The 24,953-nt window shown below is 42.0% G+C and overlaps 1 protein-coding gene and 2 long non-coding RNA genes across 3 annotated transcripts in view; 2 read left to right on the top strand and 1 right to left on the bottom strand.

The window, feature by feature from the left end:
- The first annotated feature begins 931 nt into the window (after positions 1-931).
- On the top strand, positions 932-23,780 carry LOC307015642. Its single transcript, XR_013801611.1, has 4 exons — positions 932-1,535; positions 2,057-2,316; positions 23,141-23,361; positions 23,532-23,780. It is a non-coding gene; the product is annotated as an uncharacterized lncRNA (long non-coding RNA).
- LOC307015644 lies at positions 15,827-18,416 on the top strand. The gene is made up of 2 exons (XR_013801612.1): positions 15,827-16,286; positions 17,508-18,416. It is a non-coding gene; the product is annotated as an uncharacterized lncRNA (long non-coding RNA).
- The window catches only part of kdm4b (lysine (K)-specific demethylase 4B), a 57,732-nt gene continuing 50,477 nt past the window's right edge, over positions 17,699-24,953 (bottom strand). Inside the window, exons 18-22 of the mRNA XM_079644165.1 lie at positions 24,632-24,820; positions 23,791-23,967; positions 23,134-23,253; positions 21,468-21,560; positions 17,699-20,987 (exon numbers count right to left, since the gene is read on the bottom strand). Coding sequence (XP_079500291.1) covers positions 20,550-20,987; positions 21,468-21,560; positions 23,134-23,253; positions 23,791-23,967; positions 24,632-24,820 — 1,017 coding nt within the window. The 3' untranslated portion in view covers positions 17,699-20,549. The remainder of the gene's footprint in view (positions 20,988-21,467; positions 21,561-23,133; positions 23,254-23,790; positions 23,968-24,631; positions 24,821-24,953) is intronic.

The raw sequence follows: 24,953 nt of genomic DNA, 5'->3' as shown, positions 1-24,953 counted from the left end.
TAGCGACAGAGATAGATAGCGACAGAGAGATAGAGACATAGATAGAGATACTGTAGACATAGACAGACATAGAGAAAGATCGTGTGTGTGTGTGTGTGTGTGTGTGTGTGTGTGCGTGCGTGCGTGCGTGTGTGTGTGTGTGTGTGTATGTGTGAGAATAGCTGTAGGGCTAACCAAGAGGGGATGGATTCAGGAGTTGTTAAACAACTGATGGATTTTATGATCCATGATATTTATGCTGATGGCTTGAAAAAAAGAAAAATGTTGACAATTATCCTTTATTATCTTGTATGAATATATCTGGTATATTGCTCATTTTCCATAAAAGAAAAACATTTATTTGAGTTTGTTTTATTTGAGTTTGATGAATACAAATACTGTAGATGATGATTGTTGAAAATGCACTTTTACCATAAAACGCCAGCACGACCAGTTGGTTGAGGCTCATAAAAACAAAACTGTGTAGTCAGTAAAGTAGTTTGTGGTAGCTTGTGTCCCATTTAATAAAAACCTTGCTCGCTGGAGAATAGCTACAGAAGTCCTGTCACAAGAAGATCGGAGAGGATCACAGCTGGCCACGGACCTCGATGCTGCATTCGGGCTGTGAGTAAACAACTTGTGTCTTACTTTTAGGCTGTCTGGAGGTATGGACAGCTATCAAAGCTACTAAACATCACATTAACAACGATGTACGAATGAAAGTCGGAGACAAATACATATTTGAAATGATTTACTCACGTTTGCAATGTTTTGAACAGACATCCCCAGTCACCTCATTGTCATTTTGTAGTCCTCGCTGTACGCGTCCGGATATCGGCATTATCATAGTAATGTTAACTGACTACAAGGGGAGTTGTCATATACGTTACGGCATGTTTACGACAGTTACAGTAAGTGGGGGTGGTGCGAGAGGTAGTCTAGGTTGGGATTGATGAACCACGGGAGGAGGCAATAAAGCGTGCTGTTAAATAACCAACTGTTCCGTTGTCTTTTAATATCCAAGATATTACATGGTGTCAGAAGTGGTCGGGATAGCAAAGTTTCAACCACTAGAGAGTTTTTGTTTCGAGAAACCCGCAGAATGGTCAGACTGGAAGAAACGGTTTACACGGTACAGGACAGCTACTAAGTTGGACAAAGAAGAAGGTCCAGTTCAAGTAAGCACGCTGGTGTATGCGCTCGGGAAGGAAGCAGAGAACATTCTCAGCTCTTTTACCTACGGGGAAGAGGAAAATGAGTCGCAGTATGATGTTGTACTGGCGAAATTTGACGCATATTTCATCCCGAGACGCAACGTTATACATGAACGGGCATGTTTCAACCAGAGAATGCAGCGCGCGGGAGAGCGCGCAGAGACATTCATCCGCGCACTATATGAGCTGTCGGAACATTGCAACTTCGGAACGGCTCGTGAGGAAAATATAAGAGACAGAATCGTGGTGGGAATTCTAGACAAGGATCTGTCTCAGAGGCTACAGCTGATCCCTAACCTCACTCTGGAGATGACGCTACAAGAGGCGCGTCAATCAGAGGAGGTAAAATCTCAAGTTAACCAGCAAGGGGAGCGGGCTTACGCCGTGCAGGAAGTAGCACAACGGCATAGCAGAGGTGCAACACAGAAGTGGCGGCACCCACAGAGAGAGAGGCGCCAGGAGAGAGAGAGTGAGAATGACCACAGGAAGTGCTGGCGGTGCGGCAAAATGCCACACAGCCAGCAGGATGACTGCCCAGCAAGGAGGTCTACTTGCAATAATTGTGGGAAAAGTGCACACTGGGAAAGGGTGTGCAAGAGCAAGCAGGTGAGAGAAGTGACTGAGGGTGAGGGATCAGAAGATGGACAGTATTATTATCTGGGCTCAGTTAATAGCATGCCTCACAATGATAATGAATGGACAGTCACATTAGAGATTGGCAGCTCATCTGTAGAATTTAAAATAGATACTGGAGCCGATTGTAGTAACGGTTATGCTGAACGTGCAGTTCAAACGGCAAAGGGGATTCTGAGACAAAAGGACCCCCTACTTGCTTTAATGGTTTACCGTTCTTCTCCACACAGCAGTACGGGTGTCAGTCCGGCAGAGCTCCTAATGGGCAGGAAAATCGGAACGACGCTGCCCACTCTGGCCAAGAACCTGCAACCAAGGTGGCCGAGCAGACATCACATCAGAGCTCGAGATGCTGCGGAGAAGAGCAAACAGGCCTTCTACTATAACAAGCGCCATGGCGTGAGAGAGCTCACACCACTGCAGCGAGGACACCATGTTCTCACCAGACTGGAATATCAAAAGACCTGGTCCACATCTGCAGTAGTGGCAGGTGAGAGTGTTACACAGAGGTCTTATCTCATCGAGACGGAGCAGGGTGCTCTGTACAAACGTAACCGTCGACATCTCCAAGCGGTGCCCGTAGTAGGGGTTTCACAACTACCAATATTTACTAGTCGACTAGTTTTTCAAAATAGTAGTCGACTAGTCGACTAGTCGTTACGTCATAATAGAGAGGTTTACAACTGTATTTTCTATTGGAACTCATACAGTAACATTAAACACTGCATTTTAATTTGTGTTACATGGCTGAGTAAATAACAAACACTGGACTCACCAAAATCGACAGCAAAAAACTCTTGTTTACATAAATGCCACGTAAATCCAGTGCGCAACACTTTATTCGCTGTCCTCCACGATAACGTCCACCTTTCCATATTTTTGGTTTGAACACCAACGCATCGACATGTGAGGGAAGGAGGCTTGACCGCTTTCGGGTGACAGTGTTGCCTGCCAGGGAAAAAACCCTCTCACTCGGGGTGCTTGTGGCTGGAATAGCCAGGTAGCTCCTCCTCGGGGGACGCGGTGCACGTTTTCTGCCCACCACTCCAGTGGATTATCCATTGTGGGGATATGCGGTGTCCGCTGGCAGTAATCCCGTAGCTCATCATCCGCATTACTGTTGACCCGTGTTTTCTTGCTGTTCGTTTGCCTCTGTTCAGTGCTGACGCCGGTCCGTTGCTCACTGGTGCTAGCATTACTGCTAGTGCTAGCTGTCGGCAGCGGGTGTTTCATCTTCAGATGGTTGCGCATAGCAGATGCATTTGTATTGTACTTCAGTACAGCTGTACACAGACACTTCACTGTGGAGTTGGTTACATCTTCGTTGAAGTGCTGCCATACATAAGAATGTCGGACGTGTTTTGTAGCATTTTGCAGCACCTCATTTACCTCCATTTTTTTCCACGACTAGTCGACTAGGGCCTACAGCGCCGACTAGTGGTAAAGGTAGTCGACTAGTCGATTAGTTGGTGAAACCCCTAGCCCGTAGCGGTGCCCGTAGCGGGGCCTCCAGCGAACGACGACACAAATCCCAGGAATAACACACCAGACATTCAGAGGAGCCCAGAACATGGCTCGCCTGGTCCAACAAGGAACACTGATGGACTGATCCAAACCAGGTCTGGTAGACCTGTTAAACCTGTCCAGAGACTTGACCTATGAGGGGACAGTTCAATAATTTAAAAAAAGGGTGTTGATATTGAAAAAAAAAGAGGGAAAAAGGGGATATGTCATAGTTATTGATGTGTTGATATTGTTAAAGAAAAGATATCTAAGTTATTGATATGTGTTGATATTGTTAAAAGGAAAAAGGGAGATGTCATAGTATTGTTAACTGACTACAAGGGGAGTTGTCATATACGTTACGGCATGTTTACGACAGTTACAGTAAGTGGGGGTGGCGCGAGAGGTAGTCTAGGTTGGGATTGATGAACCACGGGAGGAGGCAATAAAGCGTGCTGTTAAATAACCAACTGTTCCGTTGTCTGTTAATATCCAAGATATTACATGCATCGCAACCACAACCTCACACACTGGTACTGAATGTGCATCAAAGTGTTCCTATGGAGCCAAATATACCAAAAGATAAATGTAAACAACAGGAGAAGCGATCGAAATGTGTATTTCCTGATTATTCGACAATGGCTCCTCAAAGTACACGCCCCATTCCTACCGTTATAGAACATCACGAGTTCCCCGGTGTAACCAGTTAAACGGCAACACCGGCACCGCCCTTTATTATTATATTGTCTAAATGGCATCATGTAAGTTGCGCTGACAGGTGACACGGAGGTCCCCCAAGCCCCCCCCCCGTTGACAGTTCAGGAGCGCGTCCATAGTGTCTTCCCTCCACCCACCCACCACCCCGTCCACCCAGTAAAAAAATCCCCCACTACACCACTGAATATGTTAATGTTAATCTAAGGGTCGCGAGATGATTACAAAATAAAAATGAAAAAAAATAAAAGTTGATAAATATTTTTTATAATTTTTTTTTTTTAAATATTATTAATAATAGCTTTTGCATAGACATTTTTTTCTTTGACAATCCACTAGCACAGTGTTTCTCAAACTTTTTCTTTTTTTTCTCTGAAATTAATTCACTAGCACCCCCCGTCGACAGGGGGTCGCCAGTCTCTGTCACTGTTATTTTGGGGGTCGCGGGCTGCACTAGCAGACCCCCCCCCCCCCCCCCCCCATTTTGCATTTTGAAATGCTCCAGATTTCTGAGGTCTCAAGGTTGGCAAGTATGACTGCACTGCAACACTCCCCACACGGCTTGCTCCCCCGGGAAGATTTTTTTTTAAATATTGAAGTTAAAAGCATCAATCTGGTGCACTTTGAGAGTAAAATGAAGAGATCTATGGATACATCTCTCAACATTATGAAACAAAACTGTAAACATATTTACTATTTCTTTATAGATATTTTACAAATCACTCCCCTTTTAAAACAAACCGTTTGAGACCCACTGAGATAACTAGACTAAAGTTAACTATCTAAACACTGAGAGTCCTTTACTTCACCTGAGCTGAGGTTATCTGAGACTCTCAGTCTGACAGGAGAGAGTTCTCCCTCCACCTTGTTTTTGAAAAAGATCCTTATATCCGTTAGCTTGGCTAGCTAGCACCAGATGCTAACCACAACAATCTCCGGTAGAGACCCACCGGTGCTTGCGCACGCACACAAAATGGCTCGAGCCACACACACACACACAGAGCAGAGCTTGAATGAAACACAGAGCCAGAAGTAAGCTACTTGTACTCACGAGGCCTATTATGTGCAGAATCCCTCTCGCTTTCAGGTGGTTTTGATTGAGTGTCCACACGTGGACGTTTAAGGACTAAAAAAAGATCCATTTGTCACTTTGCTGTTAGCAAATAATTTGGCGCTCCAGCTAACAGGAAGTCACTCAAGTGTCACAAAGTAATTTAGCCTATGGGTAGGTCAAAAATATAATGGGTGCTGTCCATTTGCCTAATCATATCACCTGTGTTGGCTTTATGTTTTTGTTCAAACATTTGTTTGTTTCACATTTGCATTGATGTAATCAATAATTTGTATAATTTAATTTAATAAAACCTTTTTTTTTTTATTCGAAAAAAAACAAAATATATTTCGTGGGGGTGCTTAGGGGGTGCTTTGGCAATCCTGGGTGGTGTTTCAGCACCCCTTAGCTCCCCCCTGGCGCCGCCCCTGAGCCCAACTTCCTGCTTGAACTTGCGCCGAGCTTCATATGTTTCAGTTGTGTTATCTTTAGGTTGCTGTTTGAGATGTTGTTTTGTGCCAGAAATTGAAACTGTTTGTGGGACTTGACTAATTGCTTTCTGATATTCAAAGTCTGAATCTATAAATTAACAGAAGTCCAACTCTAAAAATGAAAATCATTTTTGGAAGCACTCTTTTTCACTTCCTCGACATAAGAGAATAATGAAGACTATTCCCACGTACAAAAACGTCTCACGATGCAAATATAGGATTCTTCACTGAAGAGAAAAAGAATAAGTTAGTTTTGTTAAGTTTGCGTTGTTAGAATCCCCAAAGAAGACACACACACACACACACACACACAAACCTTACACTGTGAAGTGAGTTTCCCGCGGGGAGAAAGAGGTGTTTTGTTTCTTTCAATTAGCCAGGAAAAGAAGGATTCTCACTGAAGAGGGCTGAGGTGGGGGTGTCAGATATGATAATGATCCAAGGGTTGACACAGGATGAGACGGGTAAGGCATGGAGGATGAGAACGTCAGCGCAGTAAGGGGTGGTTTCTCCCAGGGTGCATTCTGTCTATAGATGTTTAAGGAGGTAAAGGCAATCAGATATGTTAAACATTGATATCTCCATTGCCAGCTTCCATGCCGAGGGCTCAACATCTGTTGCATCAGCTCTGCACCTCTGCAAAGATCTGCAACAAATAGTAAATGGGTTTGTTAATGGATCGGATGTTTTGATTTGCAAAATGATGTCTGCCATTTTAATTAGATGGCACGGACACTTTCAAATGATAGATTTAACCTAATGTTACCCTGGTAATACATCAAACTTGTTGTTAGCCGAGTACTCATCTGTGTGTTCGTGAGAAAAAAAGCAATTTGAGAAAAAAAAAATATATATATTTCTGAAATGAGATTGTGACACCTGCTCTAAGTTTAACCGAGACATGATGGTTCATTCTTCCCAATAGAAACCTTCTTAGGTCCTAGAATAAAAACATTTAAAATGTTATTGGTTTGGCTATGTGTGGGAGCAATCTATTGTTTTTGTAAAATGGTACATTAATGGTAATTAGATTCCCTTCATACAGGTTTTTAAGCCAAACTTTCTGTCTGGAGAATTATTGTTATTTCTAGGATACTACGCAACAAGTCCTTTAATAAAAAAAAAGAAAGTGATAGAAAGTGAATAAAGAATATAGAGTAACAAAGAGCAGATCAGGCACATTTTATGATATGCACTTGTTTTGCAATCATTGTATTTTGCATCATGTCGAACTAAGATGTATTGATCAAATATACTTTTTTTTTTTTTATAAGTAGATGCTCTGGGGCCCCATATCGCTTTGTGTAAAGAAGTCGAGGGCGGAAAGATTTCTCTCCAGCTGTCTCTTAAGCTGTTGACAATTAATCAAATAAACATATTTGTTCTCGTTGACAAGAGCTAGTCAAGGGGAATAAATGTGTTATTTTGTATTTATTCTTTGATTCAGTTGTTATCCAAATTAAATGTGTGAAACAACAGCGCAGGTGTGATGAGCAAGAAGAGGAAGATAATTACCGGCATTAAAGTGTTCACTTCCCTCATCCATCTTAGCTTTATTTGTAGTGGAACCGAATCTCCCTTCATTTTCTTACTCCACCAATGACAGTATGCTCAGAAACACATCAAAGATATGCTTTCACCCATAAGGGCACATATACATACAGTATAGATAAATACAGATGTAGGATATGTACGTACACACAGTCATTCAGAAGCAGACTTTCTTTTAGCAAAACAGACGAACATTGACAAGACATTTCACACACTCACACACACATGTACACAATCCAGAGGAAGAACAGGCAATTAGAGTATTCCTTTCATATATTTCCCAATTTGTCTATAGCCATTTCGCTCTGACATCACTAGTCTTGGTCACAGTATTAAGTAGAGCGGGACTCCAGAGGGATAGATACTTGCATTGAACGCAAGTGTGACTTATTCTCTCTATTTCCTAACAATCCTCTAGATCTCCTCTCGCTCTAGATGGTGGCTTCCAGCTGCCTCACCTTGAGGAAACTGAGCTCTCTGTTCATAATTACCCTCAGCTTCGCAATCACGTCCCCCCCCCCCTCACTGCATGTGCTAAGATGCTCCCGTGTTGCTCGACACCGTACGCTGTAGATCCCAACAGGAAATAGCTGTCATTATGCAGGTGGGGTAGCTGGGATGCGCTTCACAGCAGGGTTCAATCTGCCATGCATGATGAACTGAAGCTTTTACCTAGACTTGACTTTTTACTCTTCCACAGAGATTTTGCATCATGGCTTCTAAAGTTGTTTGGTTTCCCTCTCTGTCCGCAAAATCTCATTCGTAGAATCAAATCTAAAAGAGACTTAAACTCTTTGCCAACTACGGTATAACATTAAAGGTTTACCACAATCTTTTTAGTGTTGACAGTGACTTCTAACTCACATTGTAGCCACAGGATTAATGTTACACTCAGCTTGAAAGGACTGAGTGAACTGTAAAACCACTCACCACCTCAAGCTGCGACACAACAAAAACAAGAAGACAGTACTTCAGCTCTTGTCAGAGCTCTTGCAGAGTCCATCAGTGCAAGTCGTCTACCTGTACCTGAACCTACAACGTTCAGTGGTGACCCACTGAGTTTCAATGACTGGAAGGTCTCCTTTCGTACACTCGTTGACAGGAAAAACATCCCAGCTGAAGAAAAGATATACTATAAGAAAGTATGTGGGTGGACCCGCCAAGAAGGCCATAGAGAGCTACTTCCTGCTAGGCAAAGGGTCAGCCTATCATGCCGCGCGGACCATCCTAGAAGAGAGGTACGGTAATCCTTTCCTCATTGCTAAGGCCTTCAGAGATAAGCTTGATGCATGGCCCAAGATAAGTTCCAAAGACAGCGTAGAACTTCAAGAGCTCTCTGAATTCCTTGCAGCTGTGAGGCTGCCATGTCACAGATCAAAGGACTTGAGATACTTAATGACTGCTACGAAAACCAAAGGATGCTTGCTAAACTTCCAGACTGATTGACCTCAAGTTTGAACAGAAAGGTCACAGAAATGGAAGAACAAATTCACACGTTCCAAACCTTCAGCCAGTTTGTTACATTTCTCACACGTGAAGCCAACATAGCTTGCAACCCAATAACATCTCTCCATGCTCTAAAATCAAGAGAAAGTGAAAAAGGCAAGATTTTAATGAATAGAAGTCCTGTACCAAACGTATTGACTACAGACACAAATGAAACAGCAGATGCCAAAAACTGCCTTTTCTGTGAGAAGGCAGGACACGGTCTGCATGAATGTTACACATTCAGGAATGAGACAATCTCTGAGCGACTCAAGTTTGTTCAAGAGAAGAAGTTGTGCTTGGCTGTTTAAAATCTGGCCATCGCTCAAAGGAATGTCAAAACAAAAAGATGTGCGAAACATGCGAAAGGGGACATCCAACTTGTCTCCACGACAATCGCACCAGAGAAGAAAGAATGTCAACAAACCATGATGGTGCAAGAGAAAGCACAATGGAACGTCCACAAGGTAAAGCGGCAAGCACACCACATGAGGCAACATCCAATACAGTCTTCCAGAATGTTAAAGAACCCCATACATCCACAATCGTTCCAGTGTGGGTGTCAGCCACAAGTGAGCCACATAGTGAAATACTTGTGTATGCACTCCTCGATACACAGTGACACAAGCCTTGAAGAAACGGCAAAGGCTCTTCGCACAAAGAACGAAGCAGTGCAGCTAAAGTTCTCCACAATGGCTTCAAGAAGCAAAGTCGTGTCATGTAGGAAGCTAACTGGTCTCCAAGTGAGAGGAATCTACTCAGACAGGATAATACCTCTGCCAGTAACCTACTCAAGAGAATTCATCCCTGCAAGCAGAGACCATATTCCCACACCAGAGACTGCAAAGGCGTGGCCTCATCTTGAACACCTCACAGATGAGATCGCTCCTCAGCAAAGCTGTGAAATTGGCCTGCTTATCGGCTACAACTGTCCTCAAGCTCTCGTCCCAAGAGAAGTGGTGCCTGGTGAAGAAAACCAGCCCTTTGCACAGAGAACAGATTTGGGCTGGAGTGTTGTCGGCTTTGGCAATCCCTCTCTCGACATTGGAGATTTGATTGGAGTAAGTCACCAGGTAACCGTGAAGCAAGTGATACCAAGTCTCCAGTCTTCAAATCTCCCAAGGGAAGTACACTACGTCTGTAGAACACAGATTAAGGAAGTCTCACCTGCAGATGTCAGTGAGGTGCTAGAATCTGACTTTGTCGAAAGAGCTTCTGAAGATAACCCTGCAGATCAGGCCTCCAAAGGTCTCACAGCACAGCAACTTCAAGCCTCAAATTGGTTCACAGGCCCTGACCTACTTTGGCAGAAAGAGCTAGCAAGTGGAGAAGTCAAGGTGGGAGAGATCGTGAGTAGTGACCCAGAGCTTAAGAAGGCCCAGGTTCATGATACCCAAGCAAACAAAGTAAAGTCGCTACTAGATCACCTTCACAAATTATCAGACTGGTCAAGAGTGGTTAAAGCCTTTGCCAGACTCAAGCGCCTGGCAAAGGAAATAAAAGGTCTCAAGCCAAGGTCCTGTGAAGCCACACGCTTAGAGGAGAGGAGAGAAGCAGAGCTGACCATAATCGAGATGGTTCAAGAAGCAACACTCTCTTAATAAATAAAGTGCCTTCAGCAGCATAAGGAGTACCATCTCCAACAAAGACCAAAGTGGATCAAGGAACGCAGAAACGTCAAGGTAAATGACGTTGTCATTCTGCAAGACAACACTATACCACGTGGCCAATGGAAGCTAGCCAGGGTTGTGGAAGTGTACCCAGGAGGGGGTGGAAGAGTGAGAAGGCTCAAGCTGCTTATCAGCGACTCTACCCTGGGTGGAAAGGGAAAGCGCCTCGCTAAACCTGTCTACCTCGAAAGGCCTATCCACAAGACGGTGTTGTTGTTGGAAGCAGACTAAAACTCTGAACAGTTACTCTCACTCACACTCTGCACTTAATAGGTCTAAAACGAAATAGTTAGTTAGTTTTACATTAATGTATATCGGTTTTCTAAAAATGTGATGGAAATCACAGTTGATTTGGTGGGAGTGTAACTGTCTTCACTCTCTGTTGTTTATTTTGTTCCACGTTGTATTTTTGGTTCCTACCTTTTATGTGCAACATTAATAGGGGCGGAACTAATCTGCGGTGTTTTGTGTTACACCTGTTTGTTTAATCTACGCACTTGGTAGTCGCAACTGCAGAGCAACGCAGAATGTAAAGAAAATCTAAGGAAACTAAGGGAAAAATGCAGTTAAAGATATCAGCATCTCTAGATGACTAGCAGCCTACGAGGTACGTTTTTGTGCTGGTTGTTTGTCTAAATGTGTGGTTGAGCTGCAGGTTATATTTATGTATGCTATGCGCTAGCTTGTGCTACATGCTATTGTTAGCTTGTGCTACTGTGTGGGATATGTGCGCCGTTTATTGTTTTATTTAGCAGCATTAAAAGTGATGACATGCATATATTCCATATTTATTTATGTTTTATATATTTGTTGTCTTATAACCCAGTTCTCACGGGTTGGACTAGGTTCCACAAGAATAAACCCTGTATTTAATCAAGATCTCAGCCTCGTGTCATTTACTCGAGGGAGCTACAATGATCATTTTTTTAATTTTCTGTGGCGCAAATGGTCTTCCATACGAACAGACGGACACACTAAACCAAAAACAAAACCTCATTGGTGGAAATACAATAAATGATATACAATATGTATACATTAAAACAAACAAAACAAATGCCTAATGTTTGCCCTTTAAACGATCGCCTCAGAAGATGTAACTGTCATTCTGATTTTAGCACAATCGGTAATCACCGCGACACATCAACCTCACTTCAAAATCGTGATCCAAATAATTAGTTAGTTGAATTACTTTTCTCTCCGAAACCTCACAGACAAATCTGAAAAGTAACACAGGCACTTTGTGCACAAACAACAATCACCCGAATGTGCATCTGAAAAATCTATCCATTTAGAGACAGCTGCAGAGCAGACGCAGTAAAATTATGTTGTGACTTGCCTGCAAAGTGAAAATGATGAGCGTCCTTGTTTCTGCAAGCTCTGCAGTTAAGAGTCTCACAAAAAATAAATAACAGCAGCAGGGCCGGGCTCTGCCGCAGTGAAATCTCTACCTTCAAGTGTAATTAAAAAAACTACTGGCAAAGGAATGAATTAAAGGCTCCCAGTAGCATTGATAACCCTGGCTTGGCAACAAGCAAGGTTTTTAACAGGCGCCTAATTTGTCTGCTAAAAGGCCATTCATTATGTTTTCTCCTGTAAATAATCAAAACTCCTTTCAGTAACCTCAATAATGATCTTTATCGGGAGTGAAAGAGAAAGTGTTCACAAAGACTGAAAGGAAAAAAAACACCACAGGCGACGGCACTTGGATGGGCTAAAGGCTAATTGTGTCTGAAATGAGATTTTAAGCGGCTGAATTAGCAGAGGGTGCAGCGCATGGCGGCTGAGAAATTGAAGTAAAATGGAGAGAAAATAAGCGCAGGTCACTTACAGATAAGCATGCTAGCTCTCTAAGAGTTTGGCTCTCTGTTTGTGCAGCTCTTTAAACCACACAGGACGCCGTCTGGTGATTAATTAGGCTGACTTAGAAGAGCAAACCCTGTCATTACTTAGCGTATTCGTCGCTCGTTTCAGTCATTTAGACACTCCTCTGCAGAGCTGCTTACAGTGAGTCACAGAACAAGATTGAATTCATACATCAGCAAATAAAAGTCACAGAAGGAATAAAATATTCCCTAAAATGATTGTGCAGGGTGGAGAAGTGCAATGAAAAGAAGCATTACAACAAGACAGGACTGTTTTTAAGGCAATTGGGAGAAAATACAAGTGAATATGTGACAGAGCCTCTTTAACAGATGAGTTCCCAGATTACTTGTGAAAAGAAGGAGTAATGTGAGGATTCAAAAGATGGAGGTAGAGAAGGAGGACAAGCTGGAGATGTGGAGAACAGTGTTTATTGCACAAGTAAAGGACTAAATATGATGTAGCATCTCCAGCTGTGCACTCAGCTCTGTCAGCGCGTGTGGTCGGCATGCAAATACGGGTTGATGGATGTATCTGCTGTGGTCTAAAGGGAACACGCCACAGAGAGGGGGGGGGCTGTGGTCGCTCGAAGACTAATGGGCCGATTAAGCGCTTCAAGGAGGCAGCCATTTATTTGTTGTGTGTGACTGGATGAAGATTCACTTCATTAATAAGGGCCGGCACTTACCAACATTGTTGTTTTGTTTTTTCTTCCCTCTTGCTCTCAAACAAGTTTCTCTCCTCTTTGGCTTATTGTGTCTGTACCAGGAGAAAATGAATGGAGGCTTGTGAGACAAAAGCGGCAGTGGAGCGTTAGGACTGCATCACAAAATCCAGGCATAAAGACAAACAGTGAGGATTGATCCAACTGCGATAAGAACAACAACAACATAAACTGAGAATTATAAATGCAAATGGAGCGATGTGTTAGGTGCCTCGCATAATCTATTATCTTCAGCTGTCTGAAAATCCCTGAGCCAGTTCCTCTTGGGGGCAATTTATGGTGCAACTCCTGTAAATATTAAATCATCTCCATTAAAGCCATCACCAGAGCAGTAGCTAATAAACAACATTAATATCTAAAGGGTAAATATAAGTGGGTGCATCTGACGTATATCTCGACAGTGTTTCATGTGATGTGAGTGTTTCAACATACAGTAAGTTGTCTTTTGTTCATGAGACAGAAATAGAGTCCCTCTTTCTTGAGCATTTTCTACTCGTGATTTTTAGGAGTGTTTCTCTCATTCCTACCACAGAATGTAGACTGACACAAGATAGCGCAAATAAAGTGTGTCATACAATTAAATGAAAGGTTTTGCATTGTCTTCAATGCTTGTTTAATTTGGTCTCTTTTTAAACGAAAACAACTAGATGACTAAATGTAGGTAAATGGTATGCATTTATGATCTGTAATTTTCAAACAGGCTTTCCTTGTTCACACATGAGCACTGCCACTATGTAAATCACACTTACAGTGTAACATGAGTGTAACACTCACCTGAGGATGTTATGTTAGACGCTCACCAACACATCTGTTACTTGCTGAAAAACTATTTGCAGTGAAAAATGAATATGCTCTTGCTGTTCCAATTTCTCAACGTGATAAATGAACTAACATACAAACCAGCTGCGTCAACAACAGTGCAGCAATCATGCTAACAAGACACACACAGCAGGGAGATTAGCCATCAACAGGCAATATCCAATATGGCCACCAGTCAATGCAAGTAGTTACGTCACTTGAAAGTCCTGCATGTCTGGAGAAGTTCATAAAGATCAGGCACCACCAACTTCTCAGACCAATCCCCTTGAAACACAGGACAGTGAGCTCCACTCATTATGGTAATACTGCTCCAGTGAAGTGATTTACTTGGCAGAAATGTAATAAAAGCTTAAGGCTATAATGGAGCCCGTCATATCAACCAGCTTGTCAACATAATTGCCACTTCCATCTGCAATTAGATCACACTGCATTCGCTGATTTCCACTTCCAATGCGAGCCATTCAGCTGTCTGATCGTCACCGAGCAGGTTAGAGTTTTCAGTGTCATCCTCAAGGACGTTTTGGTGAGACAGACTCAAACCAAAAGCCACACTTTGAGATTATTCAACAGCCACGAGGACGCATGCTGTTTTAATGCCTTCATGGTTCTATTGTTCGAAGATTATTAAAATACTGAAGGTTTCCTGTTCCTTTTCCCAAACTGTTAAGCCAAACTCTTTTACTTTAAAAATATATCTTCCACATTTTTCTCCTCCTTTTTACCCGTGGCTGGGTTTAACTGAATGAAGAAATCAAACTCTGGAGTTGTTAAAGTAATTGCCAAGCTGGCACATCCCCAGTTCTTCTGCAAAGACACGGCGGGCACTTCAGAATGCTAATGTCCACCCTGATCCAGAGAGGGCAGAGAGAGTGTGTGTGTGTGTGTGTGTGTGTGTGTGTGTGTGTGTGTGTGTGTGTGTGTGTGTGTGTGTGTGTGTGTGTGTGTGTGTGTGTGTGTGTGTGTGTGTGTGTGTGTGTGTGTGTGTGTGTGTGTGTGTGTGTGTGTGTGTGTCCACGTTAACGATTGGTCTATAAGACACAGATTTCTTGTTCTTCCAGTGACCTTCTCTCTTCACAATCTGTCCTTTTCTTGTTGGACTTCTTCTAATTAAGAGACTCAGAGGAATTAAAATGTAAGTGTCCCCTCTGTGTAAAGAGTTTCTGAAAATTTCAGGAAAAAGAATTCTCTCTTTTTGTCCTGATCCATTTATATAAAAACCTGTCTGAAAATTGCTTTTCAGATTTTGGCCACTTTGTGATGTCACAATGTTTTTTTGGGTTCAATTAGCCAATTAGCCAATAACCAACCAAGGTAACTACCCCGCCCCTTATCACCTGAATATCCTCCTAGAGCACCATTGTGTTTGTCTAAACCAGGGCTGAAGTCGAATAGTCCATTTAGCTTAGGAACCTTCCTAACGGAGTGAAATTACCCGGAAGTCCCTCAGTGGCAGCCATGATAAGTGCCGTTCGAGATGATAGGAAAGGAGGTTTCAAACTTCCTTTGTTATAAAACCTCCTTTAGCTTAGGAACCACTGGACCTCCCTAACCGAAAGGAGAGGAGAAAATGCTGCCCCATAATGCCTTGCAGCCGCAGCATTTGCCGTCACCCGTCACACAACAGTCGGCCGTTCACGGAAACAAACGATTATGACGGAGAAATTATATCATAAAAGTTACGGTGCTTATTAAGCATTTTAAAACGTATGTGGTAAGTTGCCAAAGTGCTTTGTTTTGAACGTCCATCAGTATTATAATCAAAAAGAGAAATATGAACGTTAGTTTTTACTGAAATTATCAAATAAAGTCAACATTTCACTCTCTCTCTGCCCTCTCTGGATCAGGGCGGACATTAGCATTCTGAAGTGCCCGCCGTGTCTTTGCGGAAGAACTGGGGATGTGTGGTTTGTTCAACTTTTAAAAGATGTTTGAATGGTGATGTACACAGTGATAGGTGTTAAGGACCAACGTTTATAATAAATACATTTGTATTGATTTAAGATATTTTCATAGTTCATACAATCATACGTATTGGGATCATTTGTATTAATGTGGACCGGAGGGAGAGGGTGACGAGCATACATTTCACTTTCATTTTTTATTTCAATTCCAACTTGGTCATGAAGAATATGTTTCTCTGTTGTCCACGTTCATAAAGCATAAAGCATTTCAGCATCAGAGCACGGTGCAGAGTCTCTAGATGAGTCCGTCGTTCTTATTTAACATCCATGTTGTATCTCGCTGTATAGAAAACAGTAGTTTCCATAGTTTCCCACAGCAATACACACCAATTGACGTCCGCTGGCGCATCATAAACACGTCGGATAGTGAAAGTGCAGTCGGATTCTCTAAAGTACCGCAGTCCTTTTGAATTCTCCTATCCACTATCCCTTAACCCCGTGATGTTTCACTCAGAGGTCAAGGAATAGACGATAGGGTTAGAATTTAGGAGCTGATTTTTGGATTACCCGACCGCAGCCCAAACATCTTGCAAAGGGGCGTGGCCAGCTCATTTGCATTTAAAGCTACAGACACAGAATCAGCACTTTTGAAACAGGGCTAAAAGAGAGGGCATGCAACAATATATTATAGGCAGGGGTGCACATAACTTTTTTTGTGAGTTACTCAGATGAGTACCAGGAGACAGCGTTTGGTACTCACCCCATACGAAGCATGGTCCTCCTCAGTGTCTCCTTCACTGTCCTCTATTTACACTTATTGCATGCTAGATGATGAAGATGCACCTCCCTGTCTCTTTTTAAGCCTCCGATTTGCTTTCTCCAAAACTTCTTGCCAAAACTGTGAAGTCCTAGAATTTCCTGAGGCCAAGTGGAAGGATCAAATACTAAGAAATGATCACATGACTTGAAGTCATATCTGATTTCAGATGTGGGAAGTTACTAAGTACACTTCTTCAAGTACTCTACTTAAGTACAATTTTGAGATATTTGTACTTTACTTGACTTTGATCTAATTTAACCAGCTTTGAGAACACTTTAATGATCAATCATTACAACACATATCATATATATTATTCTGAAATCGACCAATCTGCACATTGACTACTTTTACTTTTGGTACTTTGGGAACTATATTTTGATGATAATACTTTTCTAATTTTACTTGAGTAACATTTTGAATGCAGGACTTCTATTGTAACAGAGTAACACTCTACTTTTACTCAAGTACAATATCTGAGTAGGCTACTTCTTACACCTCTGTCTGATTTAAAACTCTTCCATAACACCCTGAGTAAGTTTGCAACTGTGTGTTTTACTCCACTTTGTTGGAAATAAAATTGCAGCAGCTTGACCACAGAGCGTGAACGTTGTGATCAGCTGATTTTGCGCAGTTCTCCAGTGTGTGCGCGGGGCACAGAATGTGCACAGAGGAGTCTCCCACTGCAGCCAGTTGGCGGAGTTTTGGCACAATTCTGTTGTTCATACCGACGTTAACCCTTTCTGTCACACGGCGACCAACTCTGTAGTCCGGTGATCTAAGCCTCTGCCTCCTGTAAGCTTCGCAGGTCCGTCGGTTATGTCCTGCGCGGCTCGGCCAGCACCCATTTCAGTCAGCCACTTTTGCAGGGAGCGAAACGGCAACGTAGCTGCTTAATGTCTTTGTTTTTTTTTAACATGTCTCGTAGTTTACTCCATTGACTGTTGACAAGAAACTCGTGTAGACGAAATATGTGTTTTGTTTAGATGTTTTGAGGTACGCAAAGGCGCGTAGTGACACAAGTGACGTTACGCAATTCAGATTTTTGCCGCGCATGCGTACCTGCGTACCAGTTATGTGCACCCCTGATTATAGGTCTCAGATGAATACAATACATGTCTCTGAAGTGTTTGACTCGCAATACCTAACAGTTCATGCATTGTTGTGACATTTAATAATGAAAATGTATTAGAAGTTACCGTATGGAGTTTCCATCCTTAGTCAGTGGAGTTTGACCCCCCCCACTACCCTTTAAATCTCTTTGAACACAAAACACAGAACAGCTGTGGACTAGCAAGCCACTTTAATCCCTCTGCAATAAAACGTTCTTGATGGACTTCATTTGGATACAGGAACAAGTTTGTACCCCAACATTGCAGTTTGATGACAGACAAAAGAAAAAAAAGAGAAGTATATATGCAACATTTACAAATCTAATTCACAATACACATGGCCTCAGTATGTACAAGGTGACAGTGTTGGGAAACTCACTCCATCAGTAGTTTAATGTCTCTAAAAGCACCCATGAAGCAAAGTACGGCCATATCAGCAAATTGAAAGATGTATTTACTGGTGCAAACTGAGTATAATACACGTGTTGAAATGTGTAAAAAATACACTCATTACTATTTTCAATAGGCCAAGTTTATGAATTAAAAATAAGAAAATGTACAATATAAGGATAGGGCAATACAAAAACAAGATGCTTAATATACAATATTGACTTATACATACAATTAAAACAAATCATAAAACATCATATTTTCAGATTGTAGGGTTCCTACATATACACATTTTCAAATAACATACATGTTCCAGAATTGTATCCTTATAATTGACTTAAATTTGTTTCGCCCGATCATGTGCTAATAAGAGAAAGAAGACAGAGACATTACCTATAATAGTGGACAACATGGTAACAGGAGCTAAAATCAGCAACGGGTATTCATGAGCCAATTACGACTGATGAATATTTTCCGGCTGTTCTGTCCTTCTTCAAATGACTTGGATGTTAAAACAACATTTTTTCCACATGCAGGAACCCTGAGACAGATTTAGGTGAAAAGAGTGGAGCTGCCAAATGTCAGACTGAATGATATCACTACATAAAAGGTCTGGGGCCGTATTCACAAAGGATCTTAGGGCTAAAAGTAGCTCCTAACTTGCGAATGTTTAGGATAAACTCCTAAACATAATGGCTGTGTCAGTCTTAAATTTAGGACTCCTAATTTTATTCACTAAGAGCAATTCACAAAGTATTTTAGGCCTAAAATTAGCACCTAAGTTTAGGAGAGCTTAAAAGTCCTCGAGAGGACTCCTAACTCAGTAAGACCTTTTCACAAAGAATCTGAAAATGACTGCGAGACGAAATGTTTTGGAGACAATGGAAGACTGTGAATTGATCAAGAGATATAGGCTAAATCGTGAGGGTATCAAACTTGTTGTGGAATTAGTGTGGGATGCAATAACATCCCCGACAAACAGGAATAACCCGATTAGTCCGGAAATAAAATGTTTGGCAAAACTACGATATTTAGCAACAGGGAAAATGCAACTTTGCAATGCCGACGATTTAGGAATATCGCAACCATCAGTCAGCCGTGCCATAAACCAAACCATCAGCACGCTCTCTAGACCACATATCATCTAACAGTTTATCCGGTTTCCTTTGGACAATCAACAACTACACAGGATCAAAGCCAACTTCATGGCAATTGCAGGTATGCCCGGTGCGGTCGGTGCTATTGACGGGACGCACATAAAAGTAATTGCGCCCTCAAAAGATGAGGACGTGTTCGTCAATAGAAAGAAAGTACATTCCATCAACACGCAGATTGTTTTCATTCATCATGATAGGGGGACTTGAACGGCGGTATGGGCTGTTATTGAAAGTGTTTAAGTGCTGGAAATATGCTCATTGGATAATAGTTTGCAGAGTGCTTTTAATTGCCTCCTTGATTTAATGCAATTTACGTATTTTTATTGTTTGCTCTCTCTCTTTAACGTGCATATACAACGTCATTATCGTGGTCTGCACAAACTTGTCATCATGCGTGTATTCTGCTAACTGCACTGTCCAAAACTATTTGATAGGAATACATTTCTAGCCTAGGCTATTTCCTTGCTTTTCGGTGATTTAGTGGGCTCGTTTGTGGGATGTTGCGGATGAGTTTCACCGAGACCGCCTGCTCTGAACAACCAATCACCGTACTGACCGCTTCTAAACTCATGCACGAGAATCGACGTAATCCATAGCAACGGCGCGTCACTCTTAGTGATTTATCCTTAGTATGTGTAGGTCTCAGCGGCTTTGTGAATAACTTTTAAGAAAAAACTTCTACGTAAAATGTTTTAGCGCGAGTTAGGAGCACTCCTAGCGGTAAGATAACATGCTTTGTGAATACGGCCCCTGATCTGTGACACATCTTTAAAAAACATTGCGTCCTGAAAACAAATCTATTAGTGTTTGCATTCAAAACATTTCTGCCATTACAAATAATTATATTGATATTTGACTAAGACATTTAAATACTGAATTCCCATACAATACATATTTTTTTCACCCCATTTCCCCCCCCCCCCCTTTTGCAATCCGATGGAAAATGAACACTTTAGTTCCACCTCACAGTTCCAAAGCCACAAGCGGCCCGATTGAAAAATAGAACATTTGTTGCTGGTTGTTTGATTTAAAAAGAAAAAAAAAGAAGAAGAAGAGGAGTTATAATAATTACTTTTCTGTACAAAAGACAATGGGAGTGTGCTGTCATCGAGTTAATGCACCGAGGTATGGAGTTGATACCACTAAGAGACTTATTCATATTAAACTGGAGAAGGGAAGCACAGCAGCTGACCAGAAATGGAAAACGCGTAGAAAAACAACAAATTATATTAATGTCAAAAAAATTATAATCCTTTACCTTTTACCTCAGAGCACCACCGCAATACATTAACTCAAAGAATAAAAAAGGAGCATGCATTAAAGAGTGCTTGTGTCTTTTTTCGCTCCACCCTGAGCTCTCTGAGCCGGTGGAGGAAATGTTTTTAGTTCACAATTCCAGCACTCAGTGAATCCACCTCAGTTAGCGAATTCCTATTGGCTCTGCCTCCACTGGCCGAGTAATAACAAAGTGGAGGTTTTTAATACAGGGGTCCTGGACTACTGTCCTGATGGAAAGGTGAATTGAGGAGGCTCTCCATGAAGGAAACGTCCACTGAAAAGGGGTTTGGCTGCGGAGTCAGCATGGCATCTGAGGCCAGGGTCGACTCCGTGAGAGCGTCTGTGAGGGCCACGCTGGTGTCCATGGGGGTCTCAACGTCCATCTGAATACCATTGGTGTGGGAGGGGGCTTCGTGTAGGGTCATGGCGGACCGGGGTAAAGGTTGTGAGGTTTGTGATGTGTGAATACTGAGATGTTCTGCTCCTCGCGATGCTACAGCAGCTGTAGTTAGGGAGCAAGGGGGTTTATTGGTGGTCTCCATGCGTGTGGACGGGGCGGGGCCTGACGGGAGGCAGCGGCGTTTGGCTGCCTGGGCTTCATCTTTGGATGAAACCCCCACCTGAGGTACAGGGATGGCCTGAAAACAGACAGGTACAGACTTAGACTGAGGAAACATTGGGATAGTCAGCTGTTTGTGTCTAAAATCGCTTTCTATTGATTTTGTATAGTGACCATTTCAGAGAGTCCGAATACAATTGTGTGAAACTGTATTATCTATAGTACACTAAAATATGAAAGCAGCCATTTTGTGATTGTTGATTATCTTGTCTTCTCAGTTTATTGCTAACCAAGCTAGCAGTTATAAGCTGCCTTTGGCACAATAGAAGTAGAACGTACCCATTTATTGTTTGAATAACTTAGGTATTTTACTCATTTTACATTTACTCTTTGGAGACCCTTCAGCACACACACAATCGGTAGCCAAGGCAAAAGTTAATAAATATTTTGTGTCAGCCAAAGCAAACAACTGCCAAATTAAAGTGTCTTTATTATATCCTGTTACAACATGAAGGGTGTGTGATCAGGTTAGGAAGCAGAATCTCTGTTATATACTGACCAGTCTGGCTCGGACCCTCTTCGGGAGTTCATGCTCCAGCAGATGGATCTCTGAGGGTTTAAGTATCAGCTGACTCTGGTCCTGAAACTCGACCTGGAAAAAATCAAATAAAAACGATGAAATATGAAACTCACATATCTAACTGTCTCCTGAGTGAAAGTAAAAACCTAGGTACACTTGGAAAATATCCAAACACACTGAACTCGACCCATAAGAATTACGAAGGGCTACACCAGCAGGGTGATTTTTACAAAGGCAAGACAAACCTTTATTGATCCCTGTGGGGAAATGTAGCTTTATATCAGAGGAAGATACATTTGTACGTAGAAAAGATGATGGGTGGCTTAGTGAGCAAATACACAAACTTGCACCCAGAGTCACAGATGGGTCTCAGCTCACCTGAGAAAAACAAATGGTTGCACCAACAAACATCCTTGACCGCAGCCGTGAACTCTGAAGCTGCTTACTGACGGGACGTGAGAATCAGCTAAGCATTTCAAACATAAAAAGCGAAAAAACCTGAAAAAAGATCAAGGTCAGGGATGTGTCCCTGACATAGAGTCCAGCTGGAGGCTTTTTCTGAATTGAACAGCCCTTCTTGTCTCTAACAGGACTCTCATACTGCAGCCTCCAGCGTACACATGGAGCTGAGCAAGGTGGGACGCTGATTTACTTTTGAAGAGGAACTCATTGTAAAACACAATACATTTTTTCTTTTTTGGTGCATCAACAGATATGCCATTTGTGTGAGAAAGAACACAAAACTAAGACGTAAAAGGTATTCTTTTAAACTAACCCGAATGAACGAAAACTCTTTTGAAAGCTCTTTTCAGATTAATGTATTTAACTGTTTTTCCACAGAGACATCATGAGCCAGACAAGGTTCAATAACTTTACAGCAACAGCGTGTGTTGTGAAGCAGCCCCATAAACACTCTCTCTGTCCTTTGTGTGTATGTGTCAGAAAAAGCGCTTACAGATGTGCTCACAGATCCGGCTTCACAGCAAAATCTAAGATTAACAACCTCACTTAACCTCGCCTGCTAATGCATTCCAGCATCCATGTCTGGAAGTGACTTTTAAGATGGCCTCCTCTGACACCAGCCCTAGAATCATCTATTGCAATTCTGCATTTTCCACTCACTAAGCACTCTGCATATTTGCTCCATAAATTTCCCAGCATGCACCACTGATGCCAAATCCCTCCACTTTATGTTGTAATGCCACACTGTATCAAAACGCGCAAACCATCTACAAGGGCAGCCGAGCTTTTCCAAACTTAATGAATACCAGAACCGGGGAACCAAACCAGAGGATGGCAAAAAAAATGAGACGGAGCAGCGTGTTACCCAGTTCACGGCTTCAAATCAGCAAGAGCGTCAGATGAAAGATGTAATTGATGCTGTTGCTCAGAGCACTCGCCGAAAATGTTGTTCTGAATATATAACATTATTTTTTAAAAATAGTTTTTTTTACGGTAGGAAGTTTTCATACATTTACTCACATTGCAGCTGGAAAATACAACAAATCTAGTCGTTTCTTGAACAGCCGTGGATTAAAAATGTGATATTTAACTGTCAAATGTGCAATTAAAAATCACTACTTAATTTTTTGAGTAGTGAGCATCCAGTCACGCATTAGACTTTAATATTTGTGTTTTTCCTCACCTGGTAGGACTTGTGGGTGTGCTCTTTGATAAAGGAAGCGTTGATAATCTGACCGTCAGATTTGCCCACCACTATCAACTCCCCCACCTCAGGAGGACCCGAATGCAGGCAGTCGTGATCCTGAAGGGGGAGAGGAAGAGAAACAGGATGTAGGCAAAGAGGAAGAAGATGGAGGGCAATAGAGTATGTGGAGGAAAGGGAGAACAGAATGGCAGAAAAAAAACACAAGTAAGAGTTCTGCACGTTTCATTTCCCAAACTCATTTCTTTTAAAACTTGAACAACTTATGATTGAAGACTTTCTACTTTTATCTAGCACAAGCTGTAAGAAAGTACGTTTTTACAGTATTTAGATTATTGATATTTCCTTCTCTGGTTCTTTTTCTCCTTCCTCCACAGAAAACCCACCACTTATGCTGTTGCTGCTGCTATAATTACTGTTATGATTGTCGCAGTGAGTCATTAAAGGCTGTTTGCATTCACTAAGCCGTCATATTTTCATTTTGCAAAGACGCTCCAGAATGGACATATAGAACAGTTGCTAGGATATTCTAATAATCTCGCTTTAAAACCAAAAGGGAAATATGTTTGTTGAGGTTATGAGTCTGCTACAGTACACAGGTAGGTGTATTACTGAGCTGTATGTTATATAACTCACCAATATGTTTTCTGGGTGAAGGTTGTCACAGTATGAGCCGTCATCAAAGTTGACCTCGTAGAACGTCTGTGTTGCCATGCCGATGAGTGTACAATGGTAGTACCAGCCATCACTGTTACGGCCAATCACTTTCTGTCCTAAGTTCAGACCCTGCTGGCTTTTGAGGGAGGTCCGAGGCTGAAGGGGAGAAACAGACGGATACTTTGAGGTAAAGACAGGATCCATGTTTGTGCTCATCCAGTTCATATTGTAAACAGCACTCAGATAATCCTTGAGGAACACATTTAACTTTATTTCATTCGATTTCATTCTGGGTCGGTTCAAAACCCCATATGAATAAACCTAAACAATAAGAGAGACTAAAGATTGCATTGAGAAAAACTAAAGTGTTCCATCTGCATTATTGCTTTCTCTGAGATAATTCAATAACATGTACTTTTTCTTTTAGCCGCAACAATCAAAATCAATCCTAAAGATTTCAGGCTTTGTTTGGTTAGAATTTCCACTTGTTGATACATGAGTTTCAAGTTGTTGGAAATGTCGCCTCAGACGTCTAGTTTGTAATACTGCATGCATATAATTATTGTGTGACAGCAGCTTAAGCAACATTTAAGTCGTTGAGATTGCTGCTTGAAAAAACACTCTTTCTATAAGATATTAAAAAAAGGCTCACTGATAATTCAAAAAAAATTATTAACACCCACACATACACCATGAATCACAGCAGGAAATTCAATAACATTCAGAAAAGTAGTCACACTAAAAAGAAAGTAAATCATGCGTTTTTGTAGGGGTTCAATGTTACACAGAACAGCTGACTGTGATCCAGATGTGCAGGTACCTTTGGAGGGAATCTTTTATGCCTGTTGCAGGTGACTGACACCACGTAGGGCCAGTCGGCTGGTGTCATGACGACACCGGCGATCTGTGCGCATGTGACGTGGAAGGAGGTGGCGCAGTTCTCTTGTGAGCACTGGATGCAGGCGCCGCGGTTCTGATTGGCCGTCTTTCCATGGCAGAATACACACTTCTACAAAGAAAATGGAAGACAAAGAGTTTAGTTGGTGATTCAGGCGGCAGACCGCTTCCAATTGCGCTCCTGAGCTTATTTAGTATTTACTGCATTCACTTTCATAGATATCGAAGGATGAGTACTTATGTTG

This window comes from Notothenia rossii (assembly GCF_949606895.1).
Source record: "Notothenia rossii genome assembly, chromosome: 1".
NCBI lineage: Eukaryota > Metazoa > Chordata > Actinopteri > Perciformes > Nototheniidae > Notothenia > Notothenia rossii.
The sequence above is the reverse complement of the archived record's forward strand: the minus strand, read 5'-3'. Positions and strand labels throughout refer to the sequence as shown.